At 46.6% G+C, this 22,862-nt stretch overlaps 1 protein-coding gene across 1 annotated transcript in view; it reads right to left on the bottom strand.

Annotated features, from left to right (window-relative positions):
* Positions 1-22,862, bottom strand: part of OTOF (otoferlin) — a 784,068-nt gene that overhangs the window by 528,242 nt on the left and 232,964 nt on the right. The window contains exon 3 of the mRNA XM_086928061.1: positions 2,719-2,936. Coding sequence (XP_086784187.1) covers positions 2,719-2,936 — 218 coding nt within the window. The remainder of the gene's footprint in view (positions 1-2,718; positions 2,937-22,862) is intronic.

Raw genomic sequence — 22,862 nt, 5'->3', positions numbered from 1 at the left:
GGTGCTGCTGTAAGCCAAAGAGCCAAAGAGGCATGTTGTGCATTGCCACCTTGTGCATGGCAATGAAGGGGGGTATCAAAGGTACCCCCTAAGTGCAGCCCCCCACCCCCACCAAACTCCCAGGGGCCCACAATAGGCCCCCAAAGCACATCCCCACCAGCCTTTCCATGGCGGCACCGCCACCATGGAAAGGCCATTCACACCAGGCATCATAATATGGGTGCCATATTATGCCCCAGCTCTGCCCAGCCGCCGAACGGCAGAAAAGCGTACCACGGTACACCCCCTCCGCCATGATAATGTGGATGAGGTGCTGGCGGTGGTGATCCGCCCGCCATTGTAATCACCCCCCTCAATTCTCACCACTAGCACTAATGACTGTCCACCACATGGTGGCGCTGTCTGTCTAATTTTGAGATGAGTACAAAAACAGTGTTTATTCATTCAATACACATTAAAAATGATAATTCAACTATTCCCAGCCATTCTTATAGCATTGAAATTGTTTGTATTATCAAGTTCGTAGTTGTGTTGACAGTGTTATTGGCATCGCTGCAGAGGTAAGAAGTGGTACAGCCTTCAGTTGCCTCCTGAGAGGGACCCTGGCACTTACTCTTTTCCCCTTCAAATTAAGCTTGATGTGCACTCATCTTACAATCAGTGGTGTGCTAGCTTTCACACCATCCATGCAGTATCATTGTGGTTGTGTGGGGCTGTGCATGCCTCAGTACTCACAGTACTTCATATCTAGTAGGTGACAATAACATAACAATAATATAGCATGAGTATTTACAGAGACCCATTCAGCCTAGCTCTAGAGGTCTTCAAGGTCCTTACCTAATATATATATATATTGTTTTTTGTGAAGTGTCAGTATCACCCTAAAACTTTATCAAATCCTTCCTGCTGTGGAGAAGCTTGTGCAGGTATTGGTGTAATTATGTGAAATGTAATGTGATTCCTAATAACTTACAACGCTTAGGAGCAAAGTAACGGCCAACATACATCAGCTGGGCGCGTTGGCTTCACATCTGTCCGTAAGTGAAGGAGGCAGTCTTTTATGCGATTGCTTTGAGCTTTGTAGGGTGCAGATATATATGAACGTCAGCTGGAGGTGGAAAGGGATGCCAGCGCGTTCCTCTGACTTACCCTGGCATATCCCCGGCACCTTCCTGGCTACCCCACAGGCCTGGAGATCATGAAGGCAGTGGCTGCGAAAAAGTAAGTCTGGCTTTCTGAGCCGTATATTTACCTTCTTCAGTTTACACCCCTGGGGGCATATTAGCAAGGGGAAGTATCGCCGCTTTTTCGGCAAATTGTGCAGAGAAAGCGGCGATACTTCTAGAGCCCTATCCACAAGGGCATTTTAACGCCTGGCTCAAGCCCACTTTGCATATCGGTGACAAACATCCCTAATGACATGCAAAGTGGGCGTTCCCACGTCCAACCACATGTAAAATGTGGTTGGAGATGGGAACACCCTATTACCAAGGCAGGCGTTGGGAGAGGCAGACCTGCGATAAATTTGTTTATCGCAGGTCTCCCAACGCCTGCTCTGACCAGGTGTTAGGACATTGATAACATGGGGGTGTGGATCATAACGCTGATTCCATCCCCCATATTATCAATGCACACATTAGCGCATGAAAACAACGTTTGTTTTCATGCGCTAATGTGCCATATCGCCGACTATCGCCGGATTTAATTTTGCCTACGTGATGCGCATTGATAATTGTGCGCTATCACGGCGAAAAAATCCGGCGATAGCCGGCGATATGGGAATGTGCGTTGTGCGTTTTCTAACGCACTTCTAGGTAATATGCCCCCTGGTTCTTTCCTTAGCCCCTCAGCAGCAGTGAGTTGAGGGAGTAAAGTTGGGATTGGAGGTCATTTTAAACGGGAACCAAATGGATGATGCTGTCCCTTCGGCTCTCTTGTATTTTGGTTAATTTACCTCCACGCAACTAGAAGCCATAGGCAGAGTCCAACTAAAACATCTGCTGACTTCCCCAGCACCTCAGAAAAGCCCTGACTCCAAGTGGGCCTGAGGCAGGACAGGTATTTACTGCACCCAGTGGATACCGAAACCCTGAGGAGCTTTGGGTGCAGCAAATAACTCCTGTTCGGAGTTTCCTTATGGAGAGTGAGGTATTACATCTGGAAGGCGCTGCTTTCTGCCCCATATTCTGCACGTTTTTCATCTGGTAAAATTTGGAAGGTGAGACCTGGCAAAATTCAAGAAGGTAAATTTGCAAGAGCGCGCGGGGCTCAACGGTACTCAGAATTCATGACCTTGAGGCAACCGGATTTCTTGTAGGATCCAGAATTACCAGCCTCCTTGTGACGTTGCACAAGGGGTGTGTGGGAGGTTTTGGAGAAAGAGAAGTCTTCAATACACAGACCCCCCCCCCCCCCAAAGCTTAAACATGGTTTTACAGGCCTCTCAGTGACGTCTTCAGGTTGTCATCATTCTTTTTTAAGTTTGAAGTTTATTGAAGAAAATAGAAACAGTACAAGAAAGAATATGCAATAAAATACATACGTTACATTGGAGGTTGTCATCATTCTGACAGCAAAGAATAGATCATACATAGACAGCAGATAAAGGCTTCAAGTGTCTGATGACAGGCGGAAGTAAAACAATGTCACCTTAGTTCCTTAGAAATAATATTTGGATGCCACCACATTTGCTTTTCATGAATAACAATGAATATTTACCTCCGGAAGTTTTTTTCTGCAGACTGTAGGCTTTGGTGAGATCTTCCGGGTGAGACGGCCGAGCCCTGGCTGTGCCCGGAGAGCAGGCTGTCTGTCTCGAAGAGGTATCCGCCCTCCATGTCTGACCGCTGCATGGGGCTCTCCAGGAACTCCCCGTCGTTCCAGGCCCCCACCGTGCCATCCATGGTTTGGTATCTGATCTCAATTGTTACACTGGTCTGAAAGCACAAAGCAAAGGCCCTGTTTACTTCCGGGTCACGGCAGCCATTTTTGTTCAACCATCTGCACTGAAGGGTAAACGTTGTTTACAACGCAGTGTTTGCAACGCACAACCTTTACCATGCTGCCATAATTACTATGCAAGTCGTTACTACGACTTGCGCTGGATGGCGCTGTTGGTTAAGGAATATTGTAATTTTATATTCCAACACCTTCCCTACTGTTACGTGGACTGGTGTTGGAATATAAAATTATAATATTCCTTAATCCGCGCCCTCCAACGCACATCGTTGTAACGACTTGCATTGTAATAACCGTGTTGTAAAGTACCGCGATCTAAAAGATCGCGTTGCACTGACATACATCTGCCCTGAAGATGTGAATGCGGGTGGGCCCTCTCCTATGCCTCCCCTCTACCCCTTGACGCATGTGCCCGTAAGCCACCTACCTCCCCCTGCCTCTCATAGAGGACTTACATCTGGTACCTCGTAACCTGAGTAACGCGTGACTTCTGTTCCCCCCTGCGACCTTCCCACATACCCGCTCCTGCATTCACCCTGCTACCCTTTGCACATTTGGAGTGGATGTTGTTGGATGCCAGGGAGAGCATTTTTTTTCAAAATCAAATCTGCACTTTTTGGCCTCAGGCGCCTTCCATTTCTGAGGCGCGCTGCTGCCGGACACGCTGTGGGGTCCCGGAATATGTCTTGGCAGAGTGTCCTGCAGTATTTTTGTGAAAGGCACATTATCTGCTTGCCGTAAAAAATACTGCAAAATATGGGGTTTCGGACCCCAAATGTTGCTTGGTCCCTGGTGCAAAATCCTGGGAGGGGGAGGGCGTCTGATTAAATAGTGTAAATAAATACAATATGGGGAGTGCAATCTAAAGGAAAAAAAGACATGTAGATTTTGTGGCCATCAGTGGTAGAGGGAACTACTGCTGCTGCTTATTTATAGTCCCTATCAGATCTCTACGGCACCCTTGCATTTCCCTAGGTCTGATGCTCTTCCTCCCTGTGAAATTGCTTGAAAGAACACAGAGTGAGTTTATTTGTGGTTACAGGCTGCATATAAGGCTCAGCCACTTAGAAGGCCCACTAAGGAACTGCTGGTGTTTCAGCTCCGCATCCAGGATTTCTCTGGCCCTTCGAACAAACTCTAGTGGAATTTGGGAAAGGGGACAGTCTACACAGACAATGTTCCGTGCTCCAGAACACTCAGCCTGGGCAGGAGGCGCACAAGATGCTACAGTTCTCACTGTATACATTATAAACCTTATGAGAACGTTTGAATGTTGAGAGCTCCATTGAAAACAATAGAGTTGCTCCAGGCTTATAACCCCTTAAGTGCTGCGTCGGGGCGTTGGCCAACGGCAGCACTACCTCCCCAGTACTGCGCACGTCCATTGGACGTTCATTCAGCACTAGTTCGAATGGACAGCGCAGCACTGGGGAGGGAATTGCGCCGCAGCTAAGGTGTTAATGGCCGGTAGAAGCCCGGAGTACCAACATTCCAGTGTTGTTGTTGCTGTGAACAAAGGCCTCTCAGAGCCCGAGGGGATTGTTTTATAAATGTTTTATTTGTTAGAATATTCTGCCCTTTAGTGGTGGAATGTTCTAATAGCCTTATAGCCCTCCAAAGCTGGGCGATACCGGCATTAAAGTCCCACTCACTTGTTAAAGGTCCTCCCCTTCGGCTTGGACTGGAGTGGGGCTTTAATGACCGGTATAGCCCACTACGGTGGGCTATAAGGCTATCATAGTGCATAATGTTTATGTAAACATTCACTTCTATACAAGGTAAATCCCTGGGACTTCTTCCCATGGGGCTGAGCATCTAAGTTCATTGATGTGTGTCCGGGGCATGGCTCAGATGGAAAGTGAGTCAAATATAAGGCATGCTGCTATTGTGCTGAAAATTTAAACCTGACCTTTATTCATTTTAAGGTTAGGCCTACTAGCATAAGAGACAAATGGTGTAACTTACTCAATGTGGGACCTTCTACATGAAGATGCCCCAGGAGAAGTTGGCTGGCCGTGCAGAACGAGAAATCAGGGTGATATTCTATACACTAAGAGCTCAGTTCTGGAACTTGCTAGTGGCCAACCATCTTGAGATAATGTTTTCAGAGCCATCTTAACTGTTAGCTACCTGCAGGCAACAATTTAAAACAAGCACTGGCAAAGCCAATTGGCCTGTCATTGGCTGCCAGCCTTTGGGCTTTGTCAAGGCTTGTTTTTGAGATGTATTATTGTTGGGTGAGCTGCTGGGCCTTGCAAATTATAAAAAGCATTGGCTAAAAGCAAACATATTTGTTGGTCTCTTAAAAGCACACATGGCCACCAATGTCTTTGACATAGAAGGGAACTTCCTTGTGTGTGGATGTGTGCCTTGTAAAACAGTAGAATGCCTTCACTCACAGTGATGATAGCCAGTGACTGAAGTGGGCTAACCCAACTGCCCCATGCTGTAGGCTGCAGCAGGTGGAAGAAAAATGTGAATTATACAACATACCAATGAAAGAAGATGACTGGATGAAAGTCCCTATAAGTCAATACAGTACATATGATAAAGTAAAAACAAAGGGCCAGATGTAGGTCGCCCAATACCGGTCGGTAGCGGCCGAAATTACCGAATTTCGGCCGTTACCGACTGGTATTTAGGGTTTCAGATGTAGGAAGCAGGTCTAAGGATTCGGTAATTACCGATTCCTTAAGGATTCGGTAAAATACCGATTTCTTAGTTTAAGGAATCAGTAATTACTGAATCCAAAAAGCTATTTAGGAGGCACTCAAGTGAGTGCCTTCTTGCGTTCAGGATTCGTTATTTACCACCAACTACAAGTTGATGGTAAATATCGAAAACCTGTAAAAAATCAAATTAGTGCTTTTTCAAAAGTGCCATGTGGCAGACATACATGCCCTTAGGGCATGTATGTGTGCCACATGTGCACACATGCACGATTCAGGGGTACAACAGGGTGTCAATGTGACAACTTGCCACCCTTGAATATGTGCCCCCTATTACCGATTCAGTATTTATCGAATCAGTAATAGTGAATGGCTTCCCATTCATTCCTATGGGCCTCCAGGCCCATAGGAATGAATGGGAATTACCGAATCGGTAAATACTGATTCAAAAATACCGAATCTTACCGATTTGGTAAAATTTACCGAATTATTATCTACATCCCATTAACCGATTTTGAAATACCGAATCGGTAAAATTTGGGTATTTTAGAATCAGTAAAAATGGATTACCTACATATGGCCCAATATGCATTGGCTAACACCAGCAATAAAAATACGTGTGCCTAGAGCAATGGCTTCATTTTTATGTCAACTGTTTTCTAGACTAAATGTCCTATTCCACGCTTTGATATGGTACTAGGTGAAACAGATAGCACTTTACAAAAATCCATAATATTCATAGAGTCCAGTGTCCCATTCCTTAGGAAAACAAATCATTTGAGGTAGTTCGGTGGGCTGGGTGGTGGCTGCAATTTTAAGGTCACAGGTTTACATCCCAGGAGGACACATGATGCTTTCATTGGTGCTGTTAGAGATTGGTATTTTTAATACAGTGGATTCATTTTGTCTGCTTTGAAAGGTTTAGTGATCCTTCCTGTTGAGCACTCCGGTGATGTAAATAGTCAACGAAGACTTCTCCTTCAGGAGGAACAATCCGAACAAAGGTGAAATCGTTTCTTAAGTTAAAAATTTATGATTTTTTAAAAGTCAATGACAACTTTCTTTCTTTTAAAAAAAAGTCCTAATTGATTTTATAGCTTACACACAGTCGCCCCTCCCCCCGCACGGATCCTGTGCCTGTGCCTGATATCTGTGCCTTCCTGTGAAATAAATGGACTTTGCTTTGCCATTCTGGCTACTTGTTGCTGTGATTGCATGTGATCTAACTAGCTCGCAATAATTCTCAACCCTGCACTTTAGGCTTAGTTTTGGGGACCCTCCTGTCATTAAATAATTTTACTTTATTTAAGGGCATTCTTCTTCATCGCCCGCCTGGGGTAAGGCGAGCTTTCACCCAAGCCTTGCAAACATTGTTGGAGTCCTGTACCGACTCTTTGCCTCTTACTATTCTGGGGGATCTTAACTATCACTTAGAATTGTTAAATAACCCAGTCTGCTAAATTGCTAGACATTTTGGAGGCCTTTGGTTTTGGACAACTAGTGACTGGACCGACCCATAAAGCTGGCCATACCTTAGACGGCATTTTCACAAACAATCCTGACATTGAGGTGGAGGACATAACTACCTTGGCATGGACGGACCATAGGGCTGTACATTTCACTATCAGAACCGCACAGTCCATTCGAGAACCCATCACCAAACCTGGTAAAATGAGGGTCCGGGGCTGGAATAAGGTTCAGGGCAGTGATTTTGTGGCAGCCCTGGATGCTGGCCCAGAAGTGCCGTCACTTGACAATATTGCTGCTGCACTCCAGTTTAAGGAGTGGATTGAGGTGGCGGCTAGGCAGGTAACCCCTGTGAAAGTGCTAACTGTAAGGAGACCTAGGATATCTTCCCCTTTGGTATAGCCCCCAGCTGAAAGCTCTAAAAGTTGAATGCAGGAGAGCAGAAAGTCTGTGGAGGCTCAACTATAGTGAGAGCAGGAAAGTAACCTATAATCAAGCATTGCAGTGATACAAGATTGCAATAACTGTGGCTAAAGAGCAATATTTCACCACTAAAATTAGAGATGCGGACAAATCTAATAAGGAGCTTTTTAGAGTAGTTAACCTATTGGCAAAACCACAGCAGGAAACCGCTTTTAAGGCAGATCAGGAGATATGCAATAATTTGGCCTTATTCTTTCAAAATAAGGTCCAAGTAATACATGATGACCTTTTAAACATGCAGGGATCATGTGACGCCAATGGACATTCAGAGGAGGATCTGCCGCCTATGCAGTGCAGGTTATCCTGTTTTCCACAAATGACAAATGAGGAGGTGCAGAATCTACTCCCTTGTATAAAATCTGGCTCTCCTGGGGATCCATGCCCCCCTGCTATTATGCATCTAGCTTCTAAGAAGATCTGTGATAGGCTGACGCCTCTCATCAATCAAGTGTTGGAGACTGGATCATATCCTGTACTATGGAAACAAATGGCTATCAGACCCTTGTTAAAGAAAAACAACCTTGATCCTCTAATGCTAAAGAACTATCAACCGATTGTGGGACTGCCTATGGTGGCGAAGGTCATTGAAAAATCAATGAACAAGGTGTTGAGTGACTATCTAAACTTTCATAACTTACTAGACCCCTACACAACATGACTTTCGGGCCTTTCACTCTACCGAATCGGCCTTGATCATTGCATCTGAGGAAATACGGAGGGTTGTCGATGAGGGGGGCAGGGCGGTCCTTATTCTCCTGGACCTATCGGTATATGACACCGTGAATCACACGGTGTTGGTGCAGCGGCTGAAGGATCTAGGAGTTGAGGATACCGCCCTTGCCCTGCCCTCCTCCTTTCTGGAGTATAGGGAACAAAAATTGGTCTGAGATGGACTGGTATCTAGGAGTTTTCATCTTCCATGTGGGGTTCCGCAGGGATCAGCTCTATCCCCCACACTCTTTAACATATATGTCACCCCGTTGGCGAGGCTCATCAGAAGGTATGGCTTCGCGTTGGTATCTTACGCGGACGACTCACAGCTTGTTATTTCCATCTGCAAGCAGTCTGAGGTCACAGCCGCAAAATTCTTGCCTATCTGAGATCATTACCTGGATGAACCACAATTATTTGAAGATCAATACAGATAAAACGGAGGTGATGGAATTTGGAGGGGGATCCCCTCTATGGAATGATTCATGGTGGCCAACTGAGGCTGGGAAGTGTCCAGTTCCCGTCTCTAAGGTTAGGAACCTGGGGGTCATCTTTGATGACAAGCTAAATTTCTCTGCCCAGGTCAATAGCCTGACCTCTTCTTGTTTCTTTCTTTTAAAAACACTAAGAAAGATTTTTCCATTTATCTCACGCGCGCTTCAGAAGACAGTAATGGTGAGTCTTTTTCTATCTAAATTAGATTACTGTAATGCCCTTTTTTGGGCATAGATAAAGCACAGATGGGAAAGCTCCAGTCTCTCCAGAATGCAGCAGCAAGGCTGCTTTGGGACATACCTAGGGGCTGCTCAACATCGGCGGGTATTAAATCATTTCATTGGCTTACAGTACAGCAGCGTGTGGAGTTTAAGGCCTTGTGTCTGGTTCATAAGGTGCTGTATGGAGGTGGCGCAGACGAGATTTCTAAATTATTTACGCCCTATACCCCCGCACGCCTTCTAAGATCCACTAATCTAGGTCTGCTTAAGACGTCTAGGGTCAAGCGGGCCAGATGGGGAGGTAGGACACTATCCAACGGGGCAGCCCACCTATGGAAAAGATTACCGATGGCCATTAGATTTCAAGCTGACAGGAAGCTGTTCAGGAAGAACCTGAAGACGCTTCTTTTTGTCATTTAAACTGCTGATGAATCAATCTCTGGACTCCTCACACACATCAGCGCCAAGGGGCAATTGAGCGCTTTATAAACTCTTATCCTTATCCTTATCCTTATTGTTCGACAACGACCCCTCTCTGGTGACACCCAATGCTGAAATGAGAGGTTAACAAACACGATTCGGGCAGGGCTAACTCTTGGTGCACCAGCTTTAATCACTCCTGCTACCACACTTCACTCACTGCAAGCGTCAAAATTTGTCATATTTAAGAAATGTAAGTATTTGAAGTCCCCAACGCTATTCTTAAATGTAGTGCACCCCACTGATGTGTTAGCTGCGTCAGTCTTTCTTCAAAGTGCAACTATCTAACCTGCATTAACAACAGTTATCCATCGTGCCTAGAGACTGTAATGACTAAAAAGAGTGCTATACAAGTGTTACCATTCAGTCAGTCACTCACTCACCTGTCTACCCACTCACTCATGCACACAGACACACGCTCACTCACTCACTCACTCACTCTCCCACTTGTGCTCATTCACTCATCCACTTGCCTGCTCTCCCACTCACAAACAAAATTATGCAGTCACTCCATCCATTCACACGGCCACTCACTTAGCTAAGTCACTCGATCACTCATTTATTCATTCGTCATTCACTAACTCACTCACTCACCAACTTACCTGGTCATTTATTCATACATTCCCTCAATGCATCATCAAAAATGTATTGTTACCAATTGCTTTTAATAAGAGACAAGATTCGCAGGTAAAGCTTTCCACCTTCTCCCGTTTCAGAAGAAGGTGTCATGAATTTATGACTTTTAGGGTTATCTTGCACCGTATATGTCCCTGGGGAGAAGGTACTGTTGTTCATTATTTTGTGGCACGGACCCCTCTTCTGTACCGTTCCCTTCCCTCTGAATCAGGGGCACCTCAACAGCATCATAGGCCCCCGCGCAAAGCCGTGCACCGGGCCTTGCCTACACAACCACTCACAGGAATAGAAATGTTCAATGGAAAATTACTGTCAAATTCTGGTCTGCATGGGGCCCCTATGCTTGTGGGGCCCCTGGCTACTGCCCAGAGTGCCCATGCGTTAACATGGCACTGCTCTGAATTAACCCTATCAGTACTGTAACAACCTCTCTGGACACAGCCTGTCCAGATACCTGTCAAACTGGCACCCTGAAAGAGCAGATCAGATGCCCCTGAAAAGGCACCCTCCAGCCCAGACCCCCTGCTGCTGTGTCCATGAAGTGGGTACATTGCAGTTTAGATGTAAGTGCTGGAAGAGGTGGGGCTAGGGGGGCCAGGGACACAGTGCCGCAGCAGAATGTTCTCTCTGCTCCTGTGGGATCGCCATGGCGACTGCACAAAGGCACAAAAAAGTAGCATATTTATAACAAAGGTACTTTACTGTCTGGCTGAGCCTTCCAAAGCCTTCCCGACTTGTTCCCCCTACCGAAAGAAGCTCGCGTGCCCAGAATCACTTATGCAAATGGAACTGAACCTTGGTGTCTTAAATGCATGAACGTCCCTGAGAGTGAGGGGACGGGACATGTATATGAAGATGGCTGCCGTTGGCACAATGCTCCCAAGGACATGCTTGTAGGGTGACCAGATGTCCTGGATTTCCCCACATAGTCCCCATTTTCAGAGGTCTGTCTCAGGATCCCGACGCTTTTGACAATTTTAGGAACATGTCCTGGTGTTTAGAAAGAAGGTTACCTGTTACCGCACAGCAGCATTGAAATGTGGAAGATGCTTCCACTTCCGCAAGCGCCCCTGATGCCTGAAATGATTTGAGACGTCATCAATGAAGTCATAGAACATGTCATGAGTGATGTAATATGTGACGTCATAAGCAGTGCATGGTGGTGGGGCAAGATATAGTTAGCTCAGGGAGCTATAACTGGTGAATTTCAGGTTCTTTTGCTTTTAATGATAGTTTCTATATTATTACAAGGCCTAACTATAATATCAATTTGATCTTTGGGTTTTTCAACAAATTTCTCATGGTTTTTTCGAGTAAGCTAAAATGTTAGAACCTTACCCAAGTTTAACACTACTTTAACCTTTGTTTTGTGAGTGAATATATATATATATATGTTACATTCTTATATGTCCATTCGATTTTCATTGTTAACCTTTAGTCCTACCTCTGTGTCTGCCCTGTCCCAATTTTTGCTTTTATAAATCTGCTCAGTCCACACAGTTGTTTTGTGGTGCCCTTCAAGAGTCTCCCCTTTTTAGGTTTTGCCTGCAAGTGCGCATGTAGTGCGCATGCGCAAAAAAACCTTATGAGTATAATGTGGGATCGATGACCCGGCCCCGGCTCCCATTGGCTAGCTCCATAAATGGAGGCTAGCCATTGGAAGCCGGATCTGTCCGTCAAGGCCCGACCAGATTCGGGGGCGTTCCCGCGTTTTCTTCCCTGGGCGTGGTTGTACTTCGCTGTCGTAGCTGAGCCCACGAGAAGGGAGCGCTGTGCTAAGGTGTACATGTTCGGCCGCCGGAAGAAGTCCAGGTGAGTGTTTTTTTTTATTCTTGCCTTCCCGCCCCCCCTCCCGCTGTCCGTGTGTCCGTTCCGCCCTCCTCCCCGTGTGCCCGTTCCCGCCCCCCCTCCCCTTTCATTCTCCATTGCTTGTCTTTTTTTTTTTTTACGAAAAACATAATTTGGCTTAGGCAGAAGCCCTCCGTTTTCGGGTGCGTGTCTGGAATGGGTGAAGAGCTAGGTCCGACCTTCCGGGATACGAACCTGTGAATGCAGGCAGCATACTCACACCCCTCTGCAGCTGCGGGCCAGCAACCAGACCTGCATGCCGGTGCACTGTATTTGCCTCAGACAAGTCAACCGGAGCCTGGAGCACTCTGCGGGGACAGCGGCACTGGGAGGAGGAGCCTTGCACTAGAGGACTGAACCGAAATGTTACTTGCATTCTGGTGCTTGTCGTGTTTGTGTCCATTCAAATATAGGACCACAAATACCAGAATGCAAAGCAGAAAGGTGTTCCAGCAAAGGTTCTTACGTCTGATCCAGCTGCAATACCTTCGGGTCGAGTTCACGCTATATAAACACTGCAACAAAAAAGTGTGATATCACTAGTCAAGGCAGGTGTGCTGTTACTGGTGCAGACTGGACGTGCGGCCCCGACTATGTTACCTTTTGGCTACGCTTTCACTAATGCGGCCAGATGAGCTGCACTGCTGCAGCGTATGTTGTCACTCGTGGAAACCGAATATGCTTTTATCGGCACAGGCAGTGCGCAAACAGGCAGTTATCACTGGCGTTGGAGGACTGGGGTGTTAATGGCCCAGACAGTACTCAGCTACTCCATAAACTTTCCCACTACCTCTCCTTCCCCTTCCAATGTGCTCTTGGGATGCAGACGGGTCTTTGGAGGCGATCTTGGGCACTGACAGCAGTGATGCCGTGGTATTTTTTGTTTTAAAGTGCTTCAATACTTTCGGGTCGAGTTCACGCTATATAAAAACTGCAACAAAAAAAGTGTAATGTAACTAGTGCAGGCAGGTGTGCTGTTACTGGTGCAGACTGGACATGCGGTTTCCGACTCGGTTACCTTTTGGCTACGCTTTCACTAATGCAGCCAGATGGACTGCTGCAGCATATGTTGTCACTCGTGGAAACCGGATATGCTGTTATCGGCACAGGCAGTGCGCGAAAAGGCTGTTATCACTGGCGGTGGAGGACTGTGGTGTTAATGGCGCAGACAGGCAGCAGCTGCGCAATAAACTTTCCAACTACCGCTCCTTCCCCTGCCAGTGTGCTCTTGTGATCCAGGCCGGGTCTTTGGAGAGGATCTTGTGCACTGGCAGCAGTGCTGCTGTGGTTTTTTTTATTTTTAAGTCTACCAAAACAGAAAGGCCAGCTTCTATAAATACAGAGGGCAGTTTCACTATGTCTACAGGAGGAGCGAGGCCAGCTTCTATAGGTCTGCAAGAACACGCCTCATACTCTCACGTAGAACAGCGTAGTGGGCCGCTACTGTATCATGTGTAGAAGAACAGTATGGCAGTTTCAGGATGTGCACATCAACAGTGAGGCCGGCTTCTTACTAGGCTGAGAAACAAAGCGGCTGTTTCCTTATGTGTAGGAGTTTGGGTCAGTAGAGGAACAGAGAGGGTGGTTTCTCTATGTTCACAGGAAAAAATAAACTTAAAGCCCACCTGTAGAGAGGTAAATTAAGAGAGAACGTGTCTACGGAAACACGAGTGGGCAGCTTGTGTACGTGTACTAGAGCAGAGAGTGTTCTTTCTGTATGTCTGCAGAACAGAGGGAAGTGCGTCTATCAGCATACAGGAAGAACGAAGGCTGCTTCTGCACATATACCAACACATTTTGGAGCATTTATGTATGTGTACATTAACAAAGAAGACCGTTTATGTATACGTTTTAGAATGGAGGGGCAGCTTCTCTGTGTGTGCTGGAACAGAGGCTGCCACTGACAAAATGCACAATGCCGGACGGTCCCTTCTAAATTTGCCAAAGGTCCACGAAAACTCACAGTTGATCAGCTATATAAAGACCTTTGGCACTGCCATCACCCCTAGAGAGGCATGGAGCCTACATGTGCCCAGGGACAGATAATGCTACTCATGCTGTGAACACCAACCGAGAGCGACACCCACTGTTTTTCACAGCACACACCAGGCCCAAGGGCATTGAGGCTTTTTACAACAGAAACACATTCTGTTGGCACGGGGAGCTTAATTGATTTAATAAAAATAGTGAGCGGAGGTCGGAATTAATCCCGGACCCTCCTGTTCTGAAATCGGCAGGCTGCAGCTCTAGCCACTAGCCCATATCCCGCCCCTTCTGGGTAGAGGAGCAGGGAGGACAACTTTGGATGTGATCAGAAGCGGAGTGGTGCTTCAGTGTGTATATATGAATTAGGCTAACTATTTATGTTTAACACAGGAACAGACAGGGTCTCTCCCTTGTGTGTCAACTAACAGAGAGGGCCACTTAGGCTTCTATTTGAATCAGGAAATGGCGCTTCTTCGTCTGTACATGTACAATCAGGGCTAGCTCTGTGTGTGCGCAGGGTCAGTGGCCTGGCATGTGAGAGACTGCAGCTCTTACACAAGAAGGACAGTAATGTCCCCACAACCTCTGATCTTAGCCGACCATGATCAGAACCTTCTTGGCTTTCTTCTCTTTTAGGGGTAGCTAGAGCACAAACATCGCAGTTTTTGCTTTCTTTGACCCTCTTCTGTCACTGCTTGCCACAGGTTCGTTGCCAAGTCTCCAATTGGTTGCCTTGTCCTTGTTTGCTTTCTCTGACCCTCCTCTGACGTTGCTTGTTTTTTTGGAGCGAATGAGTGACTTGGCATGTTTATGACAGTACTACAAGGTGGTGCAAGCACTGCTGCTAAAGGCATCACATGTTCAGTATTATCAATGGAGACTCGGCAAGAGATTTTTCTGGCAAAAGGTTTTAATTTGTGGTTGCGGGTGATGGGCACCAGCATTTTTGAGCACCAAGAATATATCATTTTTATAATCAATCTATGACCTTCAACAGGTGCTTTACTTCAGGTATTGCAATGAGTTTTTTTCCCCCCTTATGTGGATTTGTGTGACGACTAGGTGGTATTTGGTGAAGTGCTATTGGCTTGCACTGTTTCGTGTTTTGTGCTGTTCTGCCCTCTGTTACAATCATCCCCCCCTAGTTTTTGTGTCCTTCTGCCCTCTGTCTGCCTCGTGATTTGTACCGTTCTGCCCTCTGTTACAATCACCCCCCCCTCGTTTTTGTGTCCTTCTTCCCTCTGTCTGCCTAGTTTTTTGTGCCAATCTGCTCTCAGTTATAATTGTTTCCCCTCGTTTTTGTGTCCTTCTGCCCTCTGTCTGCCTGGTGTTTTGTGCCCTTCCTCCACCTGAACTGAGCCCTTTAAAATAAGGCCATGCTCCAAAAAGTACCGCAGCCCCCTGCCCTGAACCATAAAAAACTGCCCCCTACCTCCGTGAAGTACTCTGACTCTGCTCCCTACCCTCCCTTGACGCCTAAAACTGTCCCCTGCCATGCACCCTACAAAGCCTCGACTTAGTAAACTGTCCCTTCTCAGTGTGCTTCGAGGCCGTAAAATGTAAGCCTAGGCACAAATGTAAGCCTAGGCACAAATGGATGGATGGATTTGTGGGGTAAAGTTTTATTTAATGTGATTTTATGTAGCGCAAACTTTACCCGAAGGTGTCAGAGCGCTTTACATAAGAACCAGTTGCCAAACCTAAGGACTTTGATTTACATGCGTTAAGTAAAAGATACAAACAGGAAAACAATTGAAATGTACTAGATGTAGTCACACAAAGAAGAGACTGTTGATTCTCGTTATATTTCTATATACATATGGAAGGGATATAAATAGATGTACTGCAAGAGTCACATAGGAATGTTAGAGTAGAAAGGTCTACTGCATATACTAGTGAATACAGTCATCTCTATATACAACCATCTCTATATACAGAAAAAATGAATTATATTTAGAGGGGTCGGAGTGGGACGCAGTTAGTGAATGGATGCATGATGGATGGATGTATGGGTGGATGCATGGATGGGTTGTTGGTTGGATGGGTTGGTGGATTGCATACATTGTTGAGGGATTGGCTGTATATATGCATTTTTCCATCCACCCATCCATGCATCTATCCATACACTCGTCCATACACCCATCCATGCATGCACCCATCCATGCATCCACCAACTCATCCATGCAAGCATTACAACAACTGTCCGCAGCTCTCCTTCGTCTCTCCTCGCCCCATTTCCCTGAGCCAGCAGCTCTCCTTCGTCTCTCCTCGCCCCCCCTTCCCTGAGCCCCCAGCTCTCCTTAGTCTCTCCTCGCCCCCCCTTCCCTGTGCCCTGCTATTGTAAATGACAATGCCATTTATTTATGTTAAAAAAACATAAATAAAAATAATGTCAAGAGCAATGCCAATAGCTCTAACTTTAACAAAGGCAAAACCATTGCATTGTAAATGCTTGTTATTTCGTTTTTTCAGTGAAGACGCCTGACCTGTGAAATGGGCAAGCATTTAATTTCCAAATGTCTTTCCGCAGTATCTGACGGACAACTTCTTTCAGAGCCTTCGACCATCTGTTTTGAGCTCCTGTGTGGAGGTCCTCAGAGGAACTTTCTCAGCCTTCTACTCAATGTTGTTAGCGGTTGTCAGTAGCTGTCACTACACGCCTGCACCCCGGATGAAGTATGTACGTTTTGTGTACCTAAGTGGAAAGTGCACACTATTGGCTACCAAGTTGCGGCATTGTATGCAATACCATATAGTAGCCTGGGCTTTCTTTCAGACACTTGAGTGTTGCTACTTTAGCACGTTTGCTGACTGGATGGTTTCTCTCCGTCTTCAGCTGACATCAAGGCACTATATTTTTTTCCCCTTTGCATTTCCTATGGCATTTTACTTTTAGCACTCAGCGGGAGTGCGTGGCCATTCCTCTTCCCTCTCCTTGCATCCGGTTGCTCTCTCTCGTTTGCACCTGTTTGTCTACTTTTGCTGCCTCTTCACCCAGCAGGTGATTGCTTCCCTCTGCCTGCTTTCTCCTTCCTTGGTCTCATCACCAGCCATTCACTTTCTGTCGGTCGTTCCCAGGGATTCCCCCTTGACTCACTTTTTGTGTCCGTAACCTTGTTTCTTGTCTACCCTTTCTTCCCCTCTGCTCTTCCACCCAGGAAGGCTCTGGATTCTGCTGTTGGCATTGGCAATGCTTGTATAATTGTTGTGCATGCACTGACAAGTCCAATACCATAGTGCGGCCATTTTAGAACTCTATTTTTCACATTGTTTTGTTAAAGTTATACCATTCTAAGATGGCTGCCACAGTGGGTAATGTTGCATCTACATGCAGTGTGATACAACGTGACAGCTAACTTGATATTATACTTTTTCTATTGTTTACCATTCCAGGATGGCCACTATGTTGCATCTCTACAAAATGTAGCATGACATGGTGGCCGTCTTGGGATCTTTTATTTATGATAAGCAAAGAAAATATAGGATTCGGAGAGAGCTGTCTGACAGTATTGGGCTGCTCCACACAAGCATTCGCAAAGCCAATGCCAATACTGGCAAAGTGAGACTAATTGGCTGTGCCAATGCTTGTTTAGTATACATCGTTTAACATGGACCACAGAAATCACAGGATTTTGTGCCTGCTGTGGTTTCTGCATAATTATGTAATACTCGCTGATGCCAAATAAGCCACCATTGACTGCATTACTTGCCGATTTCAACAAAATGGTTTGTAGCTCAAGCAGATCAAAAGTTACCAGAACTCCTTAGATAATTCAAGTTGCCACCTGACTCTTTGTGACAGTTCAATGGCCATCTCCCGCACTTAAGTTTTAAGGGTGGTTGCCAGTGTTGGGTACTGACACTAATTCTTGTAGACCTGGGGCCTCATTTATGGAAAGTGACGCATCGCTGCGTGAAAACAGCTATGCGTCACTTTTCACTGCGCTCTCCTTGCGATACCAATGATGCGTCATATTTACAATATGACGCATCATGGCGCAAGGAGTTACAGATACGTCAGTATTTCTGACGTATCTGTATGGCGCAAAAGTGACGCATTGCTGGAGTGTGTCACAAAAGTGATGCAACTCCAGCAATGTGTCCTTTCACATGGGGCAAGCCCCATGTGAAAGCGCCTGCGTCAGTCTTACGCCTGCTGTGAGGCAGGCGTAAGAAATTGACGCATTTGTGTCCTAGAAGTGGCGCAGTGAAATCTTATAGATTTCACTGCGTCACTTCTATGACCCTGTCTTGCGTCAGAACGCCCCCCTCTGCATACATTATACCTGGCGTAGGTATAATGTAGCGCAGGGGTTTACAAAGTGACACATCTACCTAGATGCGTCACTTTGTAAATATGGTGCAACAAGGCACATTTTTTACGCTACTGGTGCGTCACAAAAAGTGACGCACCGGCGGCGTCAAAGTGACGCACAGCCTCATAAATGAGGCCTCAGGTCTTTTTTTCTGTACAATTAGACTCCGACCAAAGAGCAAGAGAGAGAATAAAAGCAAGTAACGCAGGAAGAAGGAGAAGATAAAAATAGGAAATCAGTAGCAAAAGGACAAAGTAAAAATGAAAACAAACTTGCAAGTGTACAATAAAACGACAAGAAGTGTAGGGTGACGCTCGCCGCTCTGGGGTAGGATCCCTCGGGATTTCTCTCCCGATATTGACTAGAAGCTGGTATGATGGTGGGATAGCGCTTCCAGCAATCCAGAAATACTACTGGGTGGCCCAAGTCACTGTGGTCAATCACTAAGTTCATTTGCCCTCAGACGAACTGGCATACTGAATGAACCACCGCAACATTCAACCGGGGGCAGGAGGTGTCGGCGGCATTGGGTTGGCGGGACAAACCCACTTGAGCGGCCCCGTTGTGGAATTCTGCTAAACTGGGACGCATAGCCAAAGAGCAGGGCTTCAACAAAAGGGACTTGATTGGCATTTCGAGGGTGGGAGACGTGCTTCTATTTGCTGCCGTGCGATATCTACAGGTCAGTCACGTGCTGAAGGGTGCATTGCAGAAAGGGGAAGAACTACCAGAATCTTTCCCCCTTGAGGATAGACTGCTCGATGATTATATAGAAAAAAAGACAATATCCCTCACATACCGTAAAATCCTTAATAACTCCTCTGCACTGTTATCCACACTTCGGGAATACAGGGAAAGGGACATGGAACACTTGGACGACGAGCAATGGTAGGAGGCTCTGGCCTCGACTAGAGAAGTTGCCATCAGATCCTCCTTTAAATGAATACAACTCAAAATTGTCCACAGAATATACTTTGCCTGCACCACCGTAGTCAAAAAGGGGAGGCCTGGGGGGCATGGCCAAGATGGCGACGGAGTAGGACGCTCTTTCAAGGCCCTCCGGCGCCAAACCAGCTCAGCCTTGTACAGCACTGTCCATGGGGTGCTGACCGGCTTCCAGAGGCCAGCGGAGGTCACCGACACCCGGGGGTGCGGTCCGGCGCTGTCGGTGGGGCGGTGCGACATCTACAACAGCCGGTGGAGGAGTGGCGGATTGTGGCCTTGTAAGCACCGGCTTCGCGTGAAGGAGAGGCCGGCTCTTGAGTTCGGCAGCGCCCGGACTCACCGAGACAAAGTGCCGCGACAGCCTCCGAACTTCTCGGTCTCTCTTGTTGCTTGCGGGGAACGAGGTGCACCTTCGAAGGGGAGGCGGCTGTCCTGGGCGCCCTGTTGCTGCCGGAGGAAGGAGGCGGTGCGCCAGGCCGGCGTGGGGAGGTGAGGTCCGGGCTGCAGGCGGAGCCGAGAGTCGCTGGGAGCAGCCGCTCGAGGAGAGGCCGGAGGTGCCGGAGTGGCCATTGGAGGAGTGGGCCGGATCTGCTGCAGGAAGGTGCGAATCGGAGCTGCCGGCGGAGCTGTGGCAGGATCGGTACGGCTGGTGGAGGAGTGGAGGGTGCCGGACTGGGGAGCACCGGCCCGGCGTGGAGGTGGGGCCAGGCCTTGGATTCAGTGGCACCGCAGACTCAGCGGTGAGAGGTGCCGTGGCGGACTTGGGCCTTCTGAACTGGGTGGCTCCCACCCGGAGCTGGGACACTTCATCGGGTGCCTCGGGAAACCGGAGACGGGCGCTGGCGGTGCTGGCGGCCAGGGACTGGGACACGCTGAGGCCAAGGTAGCGGTACTGCCCACACCGCCTCGTGGGCTGCTTGGCCGTACCGGGCTTTCTCCTGCTGGGGACGTGCTGTAGCTCGGAGGGAGCGAAGAGGGGCATTGCGGGACTCAGAGCTCCGGAACCTGTGGATCACCGGTCTATGGTGGCAGAGGTCCCGGGACCGGGCTTTGTGCGAGCCGCTGCTGCAGGGGCACAGTATTGACCATTGACGACGCGCCTCTTGGCGGGAAGCCCCCGCGGCGCCATCTTGACTGGGCTTTACCCGGCTGGGCCCGGCAGCTCCGATCCTGCTGGTCTCACTCATCCGTGGCCTAGGCTGACTGTGTGGGGAGGCCCTGCATTGTCTTTGTACACTCTTGCTTGCCTTAGCATCAGGGTCCCACAGCGATTGATCCCCCCTCTCCCTCCTGGAGTGGAGTGTACGTTGGAGGTCTATTACGCGGGTGGCGCCCTGCGTTGAAGATCTTGGCGGGGATCTCTGACGGAGAGTGAGGAGTCGTACCCCTGGCTGGACCGACTGGAGGGGAGTGTTAAGCAGCCTACGGTCCCGGAGATCCCATAGCGGCATTCCGCCTTTTGTTCCTGGAGAGTGGGGGGCCGCCTTGGCCACGTGCTACAGCCGGAGCTTCACGATGTCCAACACGGTACGTAAAGGGAGGCCGGGGAAGGATGGTGCCTCTAAATCTTCGCAGCAACCGGCCTCTCCAGGAGCCAGTGGCTCGTCAAAGCAATCGGATGATGAGGCGCCTGCCACCTCCTACAGCAAGACATCATCCGCCTCACGGAACAGAATTTGGATCTGCAGACCCACACGGAGGACTTAAAGAACCGTTCCTGAAGGAACAACGTCCGCATTCGAGCGGTGCCATGGGACGGAGAGGCGGGGGACTTGCGTGGTTATGTCCAGGCCCTGTTTTTGCAGATTCTAGACGAGGAGGATGTGCAGGAAATAAGAATGGATAGAGTGCATAGAGTTGGGTTGCCCAGGCGAGGAGGGGGTCCCCCTCCGGACATCCTCGTTTGTGTACACGACTTCCAAGTGAAGGAACACATCCTGCAGAAGGCCAGAGCCATACAATGTGAATAACAAGGACCCCCTGTTCGGAATATCGATTCTTAATACAGGGTAATAAACAATGTAAAAAACATGGCACAATATTGACAAAATAGTTAGGGAGAAAATGCAAAAAGGAACCACAAAAACCAAAAGATTATTTATAAAAAACTGTAAATCATTTAATAGATATATTCATATGTATATTAAAAACATTTAATGAAAAAACATAAAATCAGACAAAATTTCTTTAAACAAGCAAACATACAATTGTTATACAGTGCATAAAATTAATACATTCAAACAGTGGCAATCAATATTGTTCGACGCGCGTTTCGGCGTTATGGGGAACGCCTTCCTCAGGAGCCACAAATAAATTCTGAAAGACATAGTAATTTGGAATTAAAAACATGTAGTGATTTTACTTTATTCTAAAATTACATTCTGAAATACAAAACTTTCGAAAACACAAGATTAGATCACATGGAGAAAAGGGGCCCCTTAATAACATTTACTCCCTGCTTGTAAAGCTAATGACATATAGCTAAACAAGGTACAAACTATTGTTTCTATATTTGAGCAGTTGTAATTGTGGAAAATAAAAAGTCCTACAGGGCAAGACGTTAAATAGGGCTGTAGGAATACTCACTTGTTTTTAATAGACCCGGTGGAAAAGGGTTGACAGTGGAAAAAGACCTACTGTTATGGTTATGCTCTGTCACTATTGGTGTGTCTATGATAACATATATCATCTTTTCAGCTGAATAGGCTAAAAAATACTCAATAGCAAACTGTTGGGAACAGTTACCAAAGTTGTTTCTTTATATTCTCCATTGGTATAATTTATAAAATTGCAAGTAAATTTGTATTTGACGCCAATATATACAAGTGAGTATTCCTACGACCCTATTTAACTTAACCTATTAAGGGGCCCCTTTTCTCCATGTGATCTAATCTTGTGTTTTCGAAAGTTTTGTATTTCAGAATGTAATTTTAGAATAAAGTAAAATCACTACATGTTTTTAATTCCAAATTACTATGTCTTTCAGAATTTATTTGTGGCTCCTGAGGAAGGCGTTCCCCATAACGCCGAAACGCGCGTCGAACAATATTGATTGCCACTGTTTGAATGTATTAATTTTATGCACTGTATAACAATTGTATGTTTGCTTGTTTAAAGAAATTTTGTCTGATTCTATGTTTTTTTATTAAATGTTTTTAATATACATATGAATATATCTATTAAATGATTTACAGTTTTTTTTAAATATTCTTTTGGTTTTTGTGGTTCCTTTTTGCATTTTCTCCCTAACTATTTTGTCAATATTGTGCCATGTTTTTTACATTGTTTATTACCCTGTATTAAAAATCGATATTCCGAACAGGGGGTCCTTGTTATTCACATTGTTAATTCCACAGCTTGTCTGTGCAGGGCCATTCCTTTCTTCTACCATTGTGTAACTCTTTGATTGTAAAATATTTGAGAAGTTAGTAATTACTCTCTTTACGATCTCTTCTAAACCTCTCCAGTCATGGCCAATATGAAAACGTTTGGATTTACAGACGAAGAGTTTGCCACCTTAGTCGGCACATCAATCCCGGTTAATAACACTAATTTGAATATAAAAGGTAACGATGAAGGTAAGAAACTATTAGAACTTAAAAAGAAACTCATCCGCATGGAGGCCCACGGTGAGTTCATGTTATCCT

Source organism: Lissotriton vulgaris, chromosome 6 (genome assembly GCF_964263255.1).
Source record: "Lissotriton vulgaris chromosome 6, aLisVul1.2, whole genome shotgun sequence".
Lineage (NCBI taxonomy): Eukaryota > Metazoa > Chordata > Amphibia > Caudata > Salamandridae > Lissotriton > Lissotriton vulgaris.
The sequence above is the reverse complement of the archived record's forward strand: the minus strand, read 5'-3'. Positions and strand labels throughout refer to the sequence as shown.